Genomic DNA, 18,263 nt, shown 5'->3' with positions numbered 1-18,263 from the left:
ATATTTCCATCAACAATCAGTTAAAGAAATAGTTCACTCAAATGTTCACTGTCTGTGTCTCGTGTTGTTGTCTTTCCTTTTGAACATCTCAGAGTCCCCATTCACTTTCTTTATATGAAAAAAAGTGGCCAATATTTTCCACAATCAATTTCTGTCACGGTCCACTAAAGAAAGCAAGTTATATGACATGATGTGACTAAATAATCATGTTTTAATAAATGTCATTCTTGGGAGCACTGTTCCTCTAAACACGGTCCCCCACACACCTGACGATGAACATAAACACAACACCACTCACGTCAATGGCGTCCCTCTCAAAGATCCTGAGCTGGAGGAAGAGCTCCAGTTTGATCTTTCTCTCCTGAAAGAGTTCCTCCATCTGAGCCTGAGCCTCATCCAGCTGCTGCAGGACGCTCTCGATGTGGTTGATGGAGCTGTTGTGAGGGGTCTTATTGCTGGAGATAGCCGAGTCTCTGCAGAAACACAAGGCCAAGAGCTGTTACTACATACAGCAGGTATATTTGTATTAGTGTGTATAAGACAGGAAGACACATAGTTAACATCTTAAAATATTGGGTTTGGGAAAGATGTAATAAAACAGGAATTTTTAAGGAATGTTAAGTATTCAAGTCTGAGCCCGGTGGAATGTAAGGCATTTAGTTTCCCTTTTCTTCATTTGTACATTGTTTGCACAGATACAATGGTTTATTTGGATATCCCGAGTCTTATCTGTTTCACAGACTGAGAGTGGGGTGAAAACAGGGCACATTTGGAACAAATGGGTGTTAAGTGTCTTAGAAAGAAACAATAGCAGCAGTTGGGCACTTCCTCCTGTCTTTTAACTGATGTGAAGAACGCTGGTAACCAAACAGCATTGGACCCCATTGACTTTCATTGTATGGACACAAAAGCACCAAGACATTTTTCAAAATATCTTTTTTGTGTTTCACAGAAGGTAGTGTCATACAGGTTTGGAATGACATGAGGGTGAATAAATGATGCAAGAATTTTCTTTTTTGGGTGATGACGAGGTACTGTACTACATCACTAGACTATAATCATCCAAACTAAATTAATTAAACATCGAAAGGTTCTTTTAATGTAAACTGTATAAATAAAATGGATACTAATCACCTCATATGAATTTTTTTAATTAAAATAAATAATTTTATTTTAAACAGACAAGCAAGATAAAGTGGTTGGAGCAGCAATAATGGGCCATTTCTACTGAAGACACTTTCACAGATTATAATGAAAGTGATCTAATTGTATTATTCTTGTGTTGTCGTTCTGAATGCAGTTTTGTCTGCATAAGGGGCGATTCACATTTGGCGTCTAAAACCATATGGAAAATGCGAGCCGCGACTTTCTCTCGTCACATGAGTGCGCGTGCGGCACTCTGTAAAGTTGAAATATTTCCATCTCGATGCGGCGTGACTGCAGCGATCCCTATTTGTGTGTCTACATTTAAAATAACAAACTTACGCGCGCAAAAGACACGAAATGGGAATCTCCCCTAAAACAGCACCAGAAAAAAACACAGACTCGAGCAGCATAAGGGACGATCAGACAGAACAAGTTTTTTTGCTGTTAGAACGCTCCTTTTGCGCACCGGCCACCTCGCTTGTACCCGTTTTAAAGTTTCGGCTAATCTGACAGTTAACAGCAACTAGAGAGCTCGCGCTATATTCATTGACTGACAGTACAGCGGTTTCGGATTTTCCCTAGCAACATAAAAAACGCTGCGTGCTGCTCTTGGCTCTTTTCAAACGTAAAAAAAACGTTCTGTGTGATCGGCCACTAAAGAGATTTATAGAGTTTAAAAAGTAAACTTCTGGTTTATTATGGTGCTTATCCTCATCGTGATGCAGTTAAAAGATTCAGCGGAATACTGAACTTAAACACAAACAAAGCTGACAAATATTAGGGACGAAACAAGAATTGAATTCAGGCCTGAAAGTTTAACTAATAAAACAAAAGCCCGGCCTAATGAGTTTTAAAATAATTAAAATACTGAAACTATACGGTCTTAAAGCATCATCCGGAAACGTGTGAGAGGATTACAAGCACATTACAGAGATAATATGTAAAATATGCCAACATTATCCTTTTTTCATTAAAAAGGTTAATTATCAGGCACAGCTTTAATAATTTTTTCAAGAGGGTGCAGAAAAAAGACGAAGAAAACGCAACAGTTTCTATAGCAAAGTCTATAGGGGAGTAAAAGAGGCCTTTCATCTCCTCTCAAAGGATATGTGGGTTTAAACTGTATTAAAAACAAATGGTGCAATAAAGTAAAATCACTGTTATCTGGTAATAAAGGCTCTTGTTGTAATTGATGTTTCAATGCAGAGAGGCTGTTCCCATGGCGACCTGCTTTCATCATCCTGTCATACGGAGTGGACTTCATATAGAATAATACCAAAAATTAACCATTCCTTTACCAATCCACCACCTTTACTCCATAAACAGAGTTTGTGATGGCTTAACATTACAGATACAATGTCGACGTCCTGCGTTTTAAGAGTGATGCTTAAATCCAGTTTAACAGGTTTAAAAAACAGCCAATGAGTTGAAGAGCTTGTGTGTGTCGGTGTGAGATGGGGACCTTTCTGTTTATACCTCCGGCTCTTCGGGTTTAAGTATCACCTCTGCATAATTACCAAAGCTGTTATGAAAGCAGCCTTACATAAGACACTAGAGGACGAGTGAGCACACGGAGGGAGAGCCATGTTTACAGACACCATAGATGACCAAAGCACATTTCTCCATCGTACTAAAAGCTTAGCCGAGGAAATTCAGTTACCTGACACGCTGTGATTTTCCTTTTATTTGAACTTTAATACAGAGTGCATCACACCATTTCAAACACCCCGAATATATCTTAGCATTTCAGAGCGTTTCCACTGCAGTGGTGCTGGTGTTCAGGGATTGAGGGCTGTGCTGATGAAATCTGGCAGAGCCGAACAGCAGCGAGGGGTTAGAAGCGGAGCAGTGAGCAGTGCCTAAGGGGACAGAGAGACTCTACTCCCGAGCTTTCTTTCCCTTACCTACATTTCTGTTTAAGCATGTAGAGCCTGACTGCACCTCAGCTCCCTCCGCCCAACATGCACGAAGTACCGCATGAATCAGAACACAGCAGGACATTTTTAGTCCACCTGTGCAACTACACAGCTGGGCTAATATTTACATATGCAATGTATTTAGAGAGTAAAGGAATGACACTATTCTTCTAACAAGGTGTGAAAGGAACAAGCTTCTGTCTAAACGTGACTGTAAAATGCGATGAGAAAGATACTATATTTTGAACCTTACTTTAGTATACTATAGTGTTTACTACAGTTTACAAATTTACTACAAGGGTACTACAATTTCCTTAAGCAAATACTATAGTACACTGCAGTATTTTTTCATCTGAGTATACAAGTTAACGGGACTTTTATTTTGACGGGTCGTCGGGAAGACGCTTGAGTTTTAGTGTGTGCATGTCGATAGCTTCATTCAAACAGTAAAAAGCTCGTAAAATAAACTCTCAGAGCAACTCTGGAGATGAAGTTCATGTCTTTTATATCCTCTTACAGTGCAGACGCAGACAAATCCACGACCATAACTCAGAAGCACTGTTATTTTTTTATTTTTCGTGCAGGTAAAATTCTCTCTCACTTGCCAATACAAAACATTCACTTGCCCTGGGACAGACAAATTGCTTGATACTGGAAACTGTTGCAGTGTCTAGCCGGATCCTGCTGTGCATCTGAGTCCAGAAGACAGCTCCCGCACAAAACCTGAGCTTTACGGGCAATGAAACCGTACTAGTACAAAAGTGATATATGAGAACTGTTCAAGAGCGATAATAGAAAAAGATGGATGAGTCATGTGCACCTGAGTTGTTGAATGAGATCTTCTCCCTCTTTAATAACATTGACAGTAAACTGCAGAGTAGTCTGCTGCTGCTGTCCGAAACGCTTGATCAGATCCTGAACGGCCTCCACAGACTCAGCGTAGACGTCGTCTAACAGCTCTTTCTGTAACTCTTCCAGCCACGTCCACAGCTACACACAAAAGACAAACATCTCAATCTCTCTCATCCACAAACAGCATTAGGTCTTTGCACATACAGTCTGAAATTTTCGTATGCGTTTTTTCGTATTTGGCTCTCGTTTGTATACGGTGTCTCTGAATTGTTAAAAAAGGCCACTCAAAATGCTTGACGGATGCGAAAAACGCAGAAAATCGAACCCGGACCGAATTGTTTTATGACGGACGAAAATATCGGAGGCAGTGTGCAAATGTGATTGACACAACTTGAGGTCGTATTTATTTTTTAACGTGTGGAAATTTCGGACGCAAATTTCAGACTCGATGTGAAATCGGCTTCCGTTGCATTCAAGACTGATGTTGAGCATTCATAATTCTGTCTGGTTTTGGTTTTTACCTCTTTGACATGAGTGTGGAAAGCTACAGACATGTCCAGCAAGACCTTCCTCTGCTCCACACGTCTTACAAAATCCTGGATGCGATCTTCCAACTGACGTGCGGCTTGATAGATCTCTTCAGGGTCACATTCGCCCGTCTGTGCCAACTGCTCGGCCGCCTCTAGCAGCTTGTCAGCATTGGTGTATGTATTCTGATACAAAGATACACAGGCAAATTTCTTACAATGATGTCTCAAAAATGTCTTGGGCCTTCTGAATTCTGTTACTGTATATTTTGTTTTACTCGCTGTTTGTGCATTCTATGGATAAATAGTCAGCTAGTTAAAATGAATATGCATCACATCAACTGGTAGAGATAGCGGCTTATCAGCTCCGCTTGACATGTAATAATGCGTGGGAGAATACAGGAAAACCCTGTTCAAAGGAAAGCGGAGGGGAAGGGAAGGATGGGAAGATTTGAGCGTAGGCGTGAGTGGCAAACCTGAGCAACTTCCTCAAAGTCTTCGTGGCGTTTCTGCAGAGCTCTGGCGCGATGCAGAGACTTCCCCACCCCCGTGTGTTTACTGAGGAACGCCTCACCGTGGTTCTCAATCCAGTCGAGAACCTGCTCAGACGAACACACAGACAAAGCTAAAGTTCATTTGTGAGACAGTGGAGGATGTGTCCTGTCAAATGGTTTACAGTAATGGAAGTCAAATATAGAAATCATGACAAGACCGCAGAATGGAAGATGGATTTTTTTGCTTATATGCCCCCTAATGGTGCCGTCTCTCTCTCCCTTTCTGCCTCTCATCACATTCCCAGCACCTGAATAGTGGTTTCCATGGCAACACTTTCCCCTCAACCACAGAATTATCCATTCTGCATCCTCTCAGTCGAACACCTCTCTGCACCATAAACTGGCCCTGAACCTATTCAACTATGAACACAATTCACAGAAGAATGATGGACTGGGAGGTATCCTTGACTTAAAATTGCGTGCAAGTATTTCTGTTTATATGTTAACAATTATAATCTCAAAGAACTTTAGTCAAGATGTTGCGGTAGTGTTTTAAAGAAGCAACATTAACGGTAATTATACACCAAACTAAAGCCGGATGAAAAAAGCATGCTGCTGCACACACTGCAATACTCTCTCTATCGCTTTTATATTACATTTAACACCAAAATATGTATTTGTTTATTTTTTTTTTTTAAGATTTATTTGGAATTTAACTTAATTTATACAATACGTGTCATTGTCAATTTAACTTGTGTGTTTTTATATTATATTTATATATTTGTGTGTTTAATTTTTTTGTATTTGTATATTTACTTATATTTAAATATGTTTGTGTATTTTTATATTACGTTTATATATTATAATATTTATTTATATATTAGTTTTTAAATATTTATATTTTTGTATTTGTATACTTATATAAATTTTGTGTATTTTTTATTACATTTATATATTTGTGTATTAAAATATTTATATATATTTATTGGTTTTATTTATTATCTCATTTATTCGTTTATCTCTTTATCTCATAAAAGTGTGTTTAATAGTGGAAAACACTACTTGGTTGCCTTTAAAACCCTTTCATTTATTCAAGCACACAATTCTTTGCTTTTTCTCCTTTATCCTTCCAGCCCATTGTATCTTCTCAATGCTTTTTAATCTCTCCCAAGGGCATTATGAAATACCACATGAGGTTCTCAGCATTACACTCCTACCCACATGTATCTAGTAATGTATTTTCAGGTGAATGAGTGTGTGTTTACCTGCTGAACATCCTGTTGAAATACACACAGCTGTAGACGCTGGTGCAGCCGGACCTTACGGTGTTGCCAGATGTTCTCCAGCTGTCTCTGGTGATGCAGAACCTCATGGATGATGTCCAGAACATGGTGGACAGCTTTGGAATAATTTGCAGATGCCGTCAACGAATCAGAGCTGCCGGGGGTCAAGGGGCGCTGAAGCTTGTCCAATAAGGCTTTTCCATCTTGGCTCACCTGTAGGAGGGCAGGACCACAATGAGACAATGACTAGCACAAAATTATTAGGTTAAATTAAATCTCTGGCTCTTAATCTGCTGGGATTTTTATAATAAATATAATTAGCAAAAACTGCCACTGTAGACCTGCCTCTAATTGGTATAATGTGCTAGTACAAATTACTTGAGGATCAATTAACTTCAAAAGGTTTGAGAGTGCCTAGTAATTTAATGATTTACACACGCACACAGTACTGTACCTCAGAGTAGGCAGCTGTGATGTGTTCATACAAGCCTTGGTGATGGTGGATGGCATCCTCGAGGTCCTGCAGCTCGGAGGGCAGATCCCCCTCCCCACACGCTTTACACCACGGGTCGACATTACTCATGTACTGAAGAAAGACGAAAGCATTTATTGTAGAATTTTCTATGACATTATCTATATAGGTAATAATATAAACAAGCATCTAATATTTTATTACTTTTTTTCATAATGTTAAGTATTCGTTTTATTCATAGCCATCTGATTTATTGACCATTTTATCAAAACAGTATACTCTAAAACTTGAGATGCACAGATATTTATCGGCTGATTTTTGACCAAATTAAACTCATTGGCATATCGGTAATTGCATGAACAAGCACACATAACAAAATACTCAGCAATTTAACTGACTAATATACTTTGTGCCTTTTTTATAACGTAGGCCTGTTAAATGGGTCTAATCCATGTTTGATGAAAATGACCTGAAGAATTCCACTAGCTTGCACAGTACATCTTATTGCATGTGTTTTAGGGCTGTTCAACGATTAATCGCGATGAATCGCATCCAGAATAAAAGTTTGTGTTTACATAATAAATGTCTGTGTCCTGTGCATATTTATTTTGTATTTATAAACACATACATATGTGCATGAAATATGTGCATGTATATATTAATATTTATTCATAATTTAAATGACAAATGAACATTTTTTCATTTTTATTTTTGATATTTTTCTTAAATATATACATGTATGCGAGTGTGTATGTTTATAAACACAAAATTAATATGCACAGTACACAGACATATATTATGTAAACACAAACTTTTACTCTGGATGCGATTAATCACGATTAATCGTTGAACAGTCCTAATGTGTTTTAGAACTTTCCTCATTTAAAACATGATTAAACCAGTTATCTGTTTTCATGACAATAGTTTATAAAAGCAAGTGATAATATCCAAATTTGCAAACAGCTTTGTTAAAATCATTGGCGAACCAAATCTGTGAAGCCTAAACCAAAACTACAACACATACATTCTACCATCTAAAATGATCAAAATTACACCACAACACGAGTTTTAAATGTAAGCTATCAGCACTGTTATGCATTGTTGTCAGAACTGTTTTTACTTTATGAACCTCTAACATCAAAATAACTCATGTACAGTACAATAATTGAAACTATGAAATAAGGAGAAATAAAGCCAGGATGCTTCAAATGCTGGACTCTAAATATAAACTGTTCTTTCGTGTCCATCACCCAGTTCCTCAGAGACTAAGACCAGAACTCAAACAGAATCCCATGCATGAGGAGTGCAGAAGACAATCTGACATCTAAAGAGATGCTCACAGGAATATAAATCTGTGCAAACTCCACTAGCCTTCATCGCGTGGCGATCTGTACTCTGCTTAATGAAATTATCTTGTGTTGATTTTTCCTGCTGAGGTTTTATTTGTTATTCTGAGCATCTCAAAAATGAGCACAGAGTTTGATTATCATTAGCTTTTAACCGCCTGTGCACTCCAATTCTTATTATCTCTCGCTCCTTAAAGGTGGGGTAACCGATTTCCGAATTACACTTTAGACAACTGAGTCGGGCCGAGTACCAAAACAACCATGTAGCCAATCAGCAGTAAGGTGCGCAGTGCACAGGGCGGACATTAGCCGAGCAGAGCGCTGACGAAAGCGAAAGATGGGGGTAGGGGTGTGTTTGTTTTGGTGATTTGAACATCAACAACGGCTAAGAGAAATCAGACACCCCGCCTTTAAGCAACTCTACAACCTCATTTGTCCTGCAGTCTAGCTGATCTCATTTCACATTGATAAACACAAGTCCCTGATGACTGTCTTCAGTTATCTCTGACCTGGTCGCATTTCAGGTGGAAAGCCGCGGACATCTCCAGCAGGGCGCTCCTCTCGTCCAGAGCGGCAGCGAAAGCTTTCCACTCCTGTTCCAGCTGACCTGAGATCTGTTTGATCTGCTGGGATGCGTAGTGGGCCGCCTCCAGCAGCCGGTTTCCCACCGACATGATGCGGTTTATGTTTACGTAAACATTCTGCAGGATCGTGACAGAATATAAAAAGTGGCACAAATTCTGTTTTAGACAAAATGCATTAGACACAAAAAACCTGAAAAACAAACAATTTTTAGGAAGTTTTTACATGCATAAAAAGAAAAAGTCATAGTTGCATTATCACCCCGGGTGTGCATAAACGTTCCATAATTTAGCAGTTTGTCGTCCATTATTTTTTACTTAGCGCTCTGATGCACAAATGTGAGGTATGTATGACTAAATAGCAAACAAGGGTCAAGCTGCTTCTCAACGGATTCTATACTAGGCACATCATATTTCCAGCATACAATGTTTTCCTGTCAGTAATGCCTCGCCAGCAGATTCTTATCTGTTTATTATGCTAGTCATTTCTCATGGGGCGGAGATCAATAGCATGATTACTTTCTTTCAGAGCAATATCTGAAAGCTCCAGGTAAGTCCAAATTCAAAAAGAGCTCGTTGAAAATGCGAAATGAATTTCAAGTGTGTTTCATCGTGATTGTTTTCTCGTATAGTTTAAAAAGCTCTTCATTTGTAATAGTGCGACCCAAGGGGACTTGAATGCTAATAAGGAAGCAAAACCATTTGCAATGTGGATCTTAAAAACATCAAATAACGACACATAAAATGAACACAAAAGCTAAAGAACGCTATCATTCAGCACGTACAGTAGCAATGGAAGGACTTGAGGTAAGGCTCAATATTCTTCAATCTTCTTTCTGCCTCTTTCAACAGGAAGTGATCAATACATCTCACTGCAGTAATGGGGCTTTTAAAGGGCCCACAGCTGGTGGGCAGCCACCCAAACAGGAAGCACTTAGGTGGCTCACCGTCTATGCTTGATCTGTGATTATATGATGAGTCACCATCACTGAATACAGACAAAGGTGTTACATCATCCCATTTAAACTGTTACCTTTAAGCAGCAAAGAAATCGAATGTGCAAGAAAAACATTAGGATGTCAGAATGAAATAAGGTAGTGTTAGTGGATCCAGAATGTAAGGACTGATGCAACAAGAGATGAATTCATTTGATTATTTATGAATGTCAACATTATCTATAGTCAATAAGTAGAAGCTGAACACTGTTTGTTTGATCATGAGGCCCAGAACATCTATTGTGAATGTGTTTTGCACCCGAAGCTTTACTGGAGCTAATGTAGATCTCAGTTGAATAGTTTTCGAGCTCCTTACCATGCAGTTCATGGCGAAGTGGTTGTGTTGGGTCTGCAGCTCCATGGCGTGCGGGTGGTTGTTGCCGATCTCGGTGTAGCTTGCCAGAAACAGCCCTTTGTTGTGCATGATCCAGTCAAACATCTGCAGAGATAGATACAGAAATCACACGCACTTCAGATGCACGTTTGACCGGAGGCGGGTTTAACGTAAACATGCACGTGGACTTGTAATACAGAGAATCCCATAGAGCGCCCGTTTTGGCACATGCTTCGTTGTGTTCATACAGCTGATAAAAATAAAAATAGAAATCATAAAAATGACCCATTTCTCGAGAGCAAAGAATAGCTGCTGGTATCCTAGCAACATGCAATCTTCCACCCACAAGGAGAGGCATTTCGATGAATCAGTGAAAACTTCTTTAAATGTAAGTGCAGCTTTAGATGGGATAAAAACAGTTTGCTTTCATTCAAAGAATGAAAATACAAGCGGTTATTATGACAAAAAAAGGATTTTTCATGCAGTAAAGGATTTAAAATGGAAGTGAATGGTGCCATATACTTTCAGTGCAAGTATAAAAGTAAGGTTGGTATTTTTGCACGACAGAACTTGCATGAGCAGTTGTTTTCAATTGAATAATATTAAAAATATAAATTATATATTAAGAAATTAGAAAAACTGAGGAATGAGCCATTATGCCAATATCTCTTGTATTGCACCTGGAACATTTCAATTAATGTTCTGTGCTCCTATTCATTACTTTTTATTAGTGCTGTCAACCGATTAAAAACATTTATCTCATTAATCACACATTTTTTCTGTGATTAATCACGATTAATCGCACATAGCATTAATGTTTTTAAATATACTTTTACGTTCTAATGATTTCACATTTAATCTCAAAATTATTGTAGAAACAACAGATTTCTTTAACATCATCATTTTATGAATTAAAGGCAACATTCTGATATTAGTACTGCAACTGATGTCTCCATTTAATTGATTATTTTTCTTTATTTTAACATTTATTATAGCCGTTCAACATTGAAGTACAGTATAATTGAGAGCTATCATGTCTAACAGGTAGGAAATAGATAGAAATTGAAAGTTCTCAAACACTTTACAAACTTCTTTGATGCTAAATTCTAAATTAAATACAGATAAAAAACACATTGAATTGCTCTTTTCTTTTGTTCTTTGATTAACATTCGTGACAGGAGTCACAGCAGCAGGTTTAAAGTCCCTGTGAACAGGAAGTTTTTACTTGGAAATGGAATTTCTAATGAGAAGAATAGTGGGCGTGGCTTTCATCTTTCTCTGCGATTTGATTGGATGTATAAAAACAGCCGTTGCATTTTGAAATGGAACTGGCAGCAGACTGACAGTTGAAGGGGAGGAGTTAATGGATGCAAGACCCAAGCCGTCTAACAAAAGTAATTTAAGATTGATTGACATTACAGGAAGGAAGTGCATTTTCAGATTTTAACTAAAGATTATGAGGGCACATGAATTTTAAAAAGAAAATGTCCCACACAGATCAACTATTTACAACAAACGCTGCAATATTTCATGAAAAATTAGGCATTGTATTTATTTCACTGGGACTTTAAGAATGCGTCTCTACGCAGATCTGACACCCTTTCCCATTTTCACAACTCTTTTCAATAATTTTATTTAACACGTTGAAATCTGTGCTTACGAAAATGCTAGACAAAACAGCTTTCTGGCATAATCTTGTGTGTTTTTGTTCATTCAAGCACGAAAGAGAACTTAACACTGGTGTGCTGTCTGACAGAGATTCACTGACGCAGCCTTTAGCCTGTGACTGTTTACACCAGACTGGACTGTCGCGTTGCACCGCATCCCACAGCTAGAAGCTGTCTATCTACACTTTCAAATCGCGCTTAAATGGTTTAAAGGCCTTTACATGAATGAGAGTGTGATTATATAAAGTAATGCTAGACAAAGGATGACAAAATAAACGGATGCTACGTCAATTGCGTTAAATATTTTAATTTTAATCTGAAAAAATTAATTGCATGCGTTAACAGCCCTACTTTTTATATTACAAATCACCATTCCTATTTTCTGAAAAAAACAAACCCCACACACAGACAACTATACAAACAATGCAACTACTAAAACATGAGCCACTTCCTGTTTTACCATCTCACCTTTTCAGCATCCTGCTCAAACAGTCTGAGTTGAAAGCACTGGTCCAACTGCAGCTTGCGGACGTGCCAGGCCTGGTTCAGGTTCTGCCTTGTGCTGTGGAGCTTTTCCAGAAGGCCTGAAATGCGGGGCACCAGGCCCTGGGTGTCAGCATTGGGCTGTCCCTGGCCATCTCTCTGCCCCGGCGGTACAGGCACAGTTCGGTTAGCATAGCTCTCGCTACTCTGGATCCTCTGTAGAAGTCTCTGACCCTCGCTGTCCACCTCTTCCACCGGGGCTTTCATTACCTTCTTCTTCAAAGCCGCGTGTTCCTCTATCATGCGCCGGGCACCCTCCAAATCCTGCGGGAAGTCTTTGCGCGTGACAGTTTCTTGCATTTCCTCTAGGCGGGTGAGCAGGTGCCGGGCGTTGCCCGTGAAGTCCTCGAAGGCCACGCGGATTTCGATCCACTCCTCGTGGTTGTAGTCCAGGCTGCCCTCGAAATCGGACGTCAACTGAGATGGGTCCACTACCTTAGATAAGCCCTCCAGAGACACCATGGTGGTCTGAAGAACAGATGAATGGATAGAAAAGGAAGATTTATTGAACGGAAACGGAGATGATAACAGAGAACAGAGAATAGGGGAGGGGGGGTGGAATATGAAAATCAATATGCATAGCACCAGAACGCACTTCTTACTACCCTGAATCCTTGGTGAATTGATGCACCCGTTCCAGGCAATGTTAATGACCAGAAAGTCGAGACAGATATTTTTAACTGGGGGCATAAATCTAATTTCATACAGTCACTCAGGGACCGCCCGGGGGCTAAACTAACTAGAGACAGACAGACTCCCAGCTTGAAGCTGAAGTGCGTCAGTAAGGGCGATATCATGGCTATAATGGCAGTAACACAAACTAGCACTCAGCTTTTAACTACCTGAATCAGGACAGAGGTTTCAGAAATCTGTAAAAATGTGTTTACGTTTAATGTACAGACAGTTTGGGGGCAACAACATAAACAAACATTATGTGGCCCAAACTTAATTTTTGTTAGACCTCTGCAAAGAATTGCAAATAACTGTATAGTAGTTTTAATTTAATTCAATACAATTAATATTAAATAAAATATTAATATAAATTCATATTTGAGGCAGACATAAAGCTTAAAAACATTTTTTCATTCATTCAAATTGACACCAAAATTTAATTTGTAATCATTTACTCACCCCACTGACTTTATTTAATGGAACACAAAAGCATATATTTGGAGGAGTATGAATTTAATTAATTATTTTAAGATTTCTTAAAGAATTCGTTTCACACCTCCATTATCCATTTAGTTTTGACAGCTCATATTAAATGTTGGCCATTTTGGTTAACAAGCTTTTTCCAAGAGCACAACAGAACAGCGAGGTATCCTTTCAACAGATGAACTGACGGGAAAACAAATGTGAGCGGGTGGGCTTTAGCCATGAGAGAACAGCAAAGAGCGGAGGTGTGCATCTCTTTTGTAAAGTCAAGGTAAACGCAGCCCATCGCTATTCATCATTTCAAGACCAGCTGGCGCACAGGCATCTACGGTTTTTCACAAGCACACATCAGGATGAGCATTCTGCCCATTAGTCCATTAACAGCAACGAAAATAATAAGAGTAATGGAGCGCATTTGGTTTTTTTTGCCTTCTGCGCATATTTTGTTGTTCAGTGATTATGAGAAATATGGCATGTCGTAAGCGGTGGGCGAGATGAGAGCTTGCAGCCGTTCCCATGACAAATTCTTTGACCCTGCCCACCAGAAACATTTCATCATGTGTTGAGTTGAACACTTGTTTGGACTTACACGAATCACCAGATGGTAGGGAGTGCTGATCCTCCTACAGAAAATCACTCAGAATACCACATATATTGTGAGCAAAGCTGTAAAACGGGGCTAAATGGGCTGATGATGACCTGTGTTTGGTCAATGTACTGTATCAAAAGTAAAAACTTAAGGGAAATCCTCAATTCCTGCACTGGGGGAAAACTATATTATTTCAGCCTTCGGTGTTTAAAAAAAATATTTAACATGACTTAGACATAATGTTTGGTAATCAAAACTAATGGTGCATTCACATCATGTCGAAATTCCTGTGATTATGAGTTTCAGACTAATCATCAGAAGAATCATTCATGTGATTTACATTTTAGCTTTATTCGGAAGTGATAGTTCACCCAAAAAATTCTGTCATCATTTACTCACCCTATTGTCATTTCAAACCTGTATGACTTTCTTTCTTCTGCAGAAAACAAAAAGATATTTTGAAGAAAGCTGGTAACCGAAGAGCGCCGGCACCCATTCGCTTCTACTGTATGGACACAAAACCAATGCAAGTAAATGGTTGCCAGTTAACAACATGTTTCGAAATATCGTCTTTTGTGTTCCTCAGAAGAAAGTCATACAGGTTTGACAGCACAAGAGGGTGAGTAAATTATAACAGAATTTTCATCTTTGGGTCAACTATCCCGTTAAGTTAAAAACCAAGCAAAAAAGATGATTGGTCATGTGGCTCATGACCAATATGGCATGTGAATATAGTTTTTGTATAATTAATTAATAATTATTTTGCTGTGATCAACAACAAAGCCGCACATGGATACGTTTGGCGTTAAATAGCGTTGCCATAGAAACAAGTTGCTATATCCTACTTCAGAAGATAAAAGCACGGAGTATCTGTTTTTTTTACAGTTCTGTCAACATGACATGAACACAGCATGTTTAAGATTATATTTTTCGGTTTACAAAGTTTCTATTCATTTATATTATTCTATGCTAAAAAGTATTACCTCTGGCTAACAACGACCAGTATTTCATTCAGGATATGTAGTTTAAATTTTAATTTAACTAGCGCAGAAAACAACAGCAGTTGATCAGGAGGCACTTTCACGGCTCTATGACTGAAAATGAAGTTACACAAACACCTTGTGCATGACAGCGCAATCTATAACCAAGAGAAATGCGGGAAAGTATGGCAAAAGCATTTCTGCTGCATCCACATTTACAACCACACAGTCAATCCTCCCTCCCTTCTTCCAACACACAGAACATCCACACCCACCCACTCCCACATGAGCAGAGCTGCCTTCATACACTCACACAAACACTGATCTGATGTCACTGACAAACCAGCTGCTGATTTATTAATACGATTAAAAAACATTTACGAAACAACCAACTGAAATGTTATCAACAAAACTCATTATGTGTAAGTTGGGTAGCACTGGTAGAAGTGCACTGTCCGTTTCATTTGGCGGTGACATCTCTAACGGCAACAAATCAGCACTTAGGAAGATTAATAACTGCATAGAATTAATTAATCGGCATATAAAAATGAATTACTGCGGAAGAGTGTGTACAGTGTGTACAGTAGTACTGGATATGATGCAGTGAAGAAGGATAAGCCATAGGTGATGAGGACAGCCACAAGCAATTGTGGTTAGATCAAATATTTAAAATATATTGATCCTGAGAGCAAATAAAATTACGCATTGGAATTATTTTATTGTTTCATTTTTATGTCTCATAACTTGGGTATGTTAAAATGCCTAAAAAAACGTCTTAAAATACTTTAAAGTGATAGTTCACACAAATATTTACTCACTCTCTTGTCATTTCAAACCTGTACGACTTTCTTCCTTCTGCAAAACACAAAAGAAGATATTTTGAAGAATGTTGGTAACCAAACAACGGCGGTACCTATTTACTTCTTTTGTATAGATACAAAATCAGTGCAAGTCAATGGGTACCGCCGTGGTTCGGTTACCAACATTCTTCAAAATATCTTCCTTTTTGTTTTGCAGAAGGAAGAAAGTCAAGCAGGTTTGAAATGACAAGAGGGTGAATAAATGATGACAGAATTTTCTTTTTTGGATTAACTATCCCTTTAACAGCATCTTAAAAAAAGGTGCCCGCGTTGGTCTCATTTCTGTGAATAAACTCAAACTATCAGTTTTAATAAAGCCATCGAGAATTCAGATCCAACTGTTTATTTCATCATTCAATAATGTTTATTAAATTCTGCATATTGCATTATTTACGTAGCAAAAATGTTTGGGTGCGAACTACACGTGGTAATATATTGCATATTATCTTTCTGCCTAAAAATAATATTTCATTGAGTAAATAAAAATTTTGCATTAAACATTTTAAATATGCTAGTCAACATTGCTATTGGTTCCAAATGACGCCGTTCCTGCAAATTCTGCAAACATAAATATTAAGACGCATGCTGAATATCACCCAGCCCTGAATATGATGCAGTGATGGAGGGTGAGCCCCTTACGATGACAATATCCACCCACAGCCACACACACTTCAACACAACCACCTGCAAACAAAACATCAAAACATATCCCTACCTCGAACTCAAACTTGGAGCTGCCAAAGTTGGTCCTCTGTTTTTGCCAGAAGTTGTCTGGTTTGATGATGAGGGCGACGTGGATGCAGCAGGGAAACGATTCCTGTAGGATCTTCAGCAGAGGCTTGATGGAATCCCACTTGGAGCCACGCATGTCCACGATGACCGTGAAGCCATGTTTGCACACGTCGTCGCTGGGGAGCAAGAGAAAGAACAAAATATGAGCTTTTTAATCTTCTTTGCATTATGTAATCTATGGTGCATCCCTCCCAGCTGAACGACACCACTAGAAACCAACACAGCCGCTCTGGAAGAATACAACTGTACTACTGTTTCCTTCATTGCATCTACGCAATGAAGGAAAAATGATTACGGTGAAAAGATCAATGCAAATATGACAAACGTGGCCGACAGAACGAACGCCAAAACATAAAGCTTACCCACAAAGCACAGCTGCAAAACACAGAGCATCATCAAGTGAGGATGAGACTTTCAAAGACTTTCAAAATCACTGCAGTTTGGACTGAATCTCTCTCAAGCTGCTGTCATTCAAACATCTGTCTGTCCAATTTCACCAAAGCATACTGAACGACGCGCCTGGAAGGACGAGCTGTGCATCTCCACGCAGACGAACACACAGCCTGTCTGACTGCGACACTGTTCTGTTCTGTTCTGTTCTCCTCTCTCTCTCTCTCTCTCTCTCTCTCTCCCACCCTCTCTTGCTCGCTCGCCCTCCCACTTTTCTGCACACTTGCCTGCTCACCATCTCTAAAGATGCATGCCCTCTCTCTCTCTCTCTTTCTTGATCAAAATGCATATCTCTACCATCTTTGAGTTTGTTTTCTTTTTTGGAGGATGTGTCTATAGAGGATTGATCTTGTTCTCTCTCTCAGTGTGGGTGCAGGGGACAGAGTTGTGAGTGAGGGTGAGGATGATGATGAGGAAGAGGAAGAGCTCTTGGCAGAGGCTTGATCATGCCCACGCTGCCTTCCCACCAACCTCGTTTCTTGTTTCGCTCATATTTAAATTTCTGCTTCTCTTCCTCGTCCTCAAATAAAATGAAAAAGCCGGTGCGAGAGAATTCAATGCAGTGTGACTGGACAGGAAACATGTAGTATTAAAAATGGCATAGTGCAGTTGTTGAATTCGTACTATGATAAATTGCTTGGGATGTTTCGTATGGATAAAAGCATCTGCTAAATGAATAATCTGTGGAAAAAATAGATGGGAATTGTATGGAATTTAACAGAATTATTGTCACAACTTGTCTCAAATTTTTTTATGTTCCGAGCTTCCAGGTCCGGATTCATTAAAAAGAAAAAAAGTCTAATACAATAAAAAGATGGCTAGCACTTTGTTTACAGTCCTGTTCTATGTGTACATACTATGTGCGTGCCTTCAAACAGTGTAACTACTAGACGTCTGCCGGTATAAAATAAAACAGTTTATCCTGATAATTGATTTACACAATATTGTTACCGTGGGCAATACAAAATTCTGTGAATAATTCTAGATAATATCATTTCTCTGAAATTACAGAAGCATAACTCTCCCAATGAATCAAAGTTCAGAATACTATAATCCAACCCTTGTTCTTGGCGAACAAGTGTACCTATAATGAGAAGAATATATATTTTTGTAAGCATTTTCATATCTGTTTTAAAGCAATCAATAAATGAAAAGCTACATGGTACCAGTTGCATATCCGTCCCTGTCCTTCCGAAACCTCAGATATCCAAATTCACTGTTTTTCAGGAAATGGAAACATACTGTACTTTTTAAATTATTAACTACTGTGTTGTCAAAGTT

General features: G+C 38.8%; 1 protein-coding gene across 10 annotated transcripts in view; it reads right to left on the bottom strand.

Annotated features, from left to right (window-relative positions):
- Positions 1 to 18,263, bottom strand: part of trioa (trio Rho guanine nucleotide exchange factor a) — an 86,271-nt gene that overhangs the window by 26,338 nt on the left and 41,670 nt on the right. For 9 of the 10 annotated variants that reach the window (XM_057355432.1, XM_057355424.1, XM_057355430.1 and 6 more), the window contains 10 exons: positions 16,456 to 16,648; positions 12,082 to 12,624; positions 9,929 to 10,051; positions 8,546 to 8,737; positions 6,673 to 6,804; positions 6,201 to 6,431; positions 4,918 to 5,040; positions 4,436 to 4,627; positions 3,883 to 4,052; positions 299 to 473 (listed from right to left, as the gene is read on the bottom strand). In XM_057355432.1, the coding sequence (XP_057211415.1) occupies positions 299 to 473; positions 3,883 to 4,052; positions 4,436 to 4,627; positions 4,918 to 5,040; positions 6,201 to 6,431; positions 6,673 to 6,804; positions 8,546 to 8,737; positions 9,929 to 10,051; positions 12,082 to 12,624; positions 16,456 to 16,648 (2,074 nt within the window). Of the gene's footprint in view, positions 1 to 298; positions 474 to 3,882; positions 4,053 to 4,435; positions 4,628 to 4,917; positions 5,041 to 6,200; positions 6,432 to 6,672; positions 6,805 to 8,545; positions 8,738 to 9,928; positions 10,052 to 12,081; positions 12,625 to 16,455; positions 16,649 to 16,894; positions 17,127 to 18,263 lie in introns of those variants that run through there. The other variant, XM_057355431.1, reaches the window with a different exon arrangement.

This window comes from Triplophysa rosa, linkage group LG16 (assembly GCF_024868665.1).
Source record: "Triplophysa rosa linkage group LG16, Trosa_1v2, whole genome shotgun sequence".
Lineage (NCBI taxonomy): Eukaryota > Metazoa > Chordata > Actinopteri > Cypriniformes > Nemacheilidae > Triplophysa > Triplophysa rosa.
The sequence above is the reverse complement of the archived record's forward strand: the minus strand, read 5'-3'. Positions and strand labels throughout refer to the sequence as shown.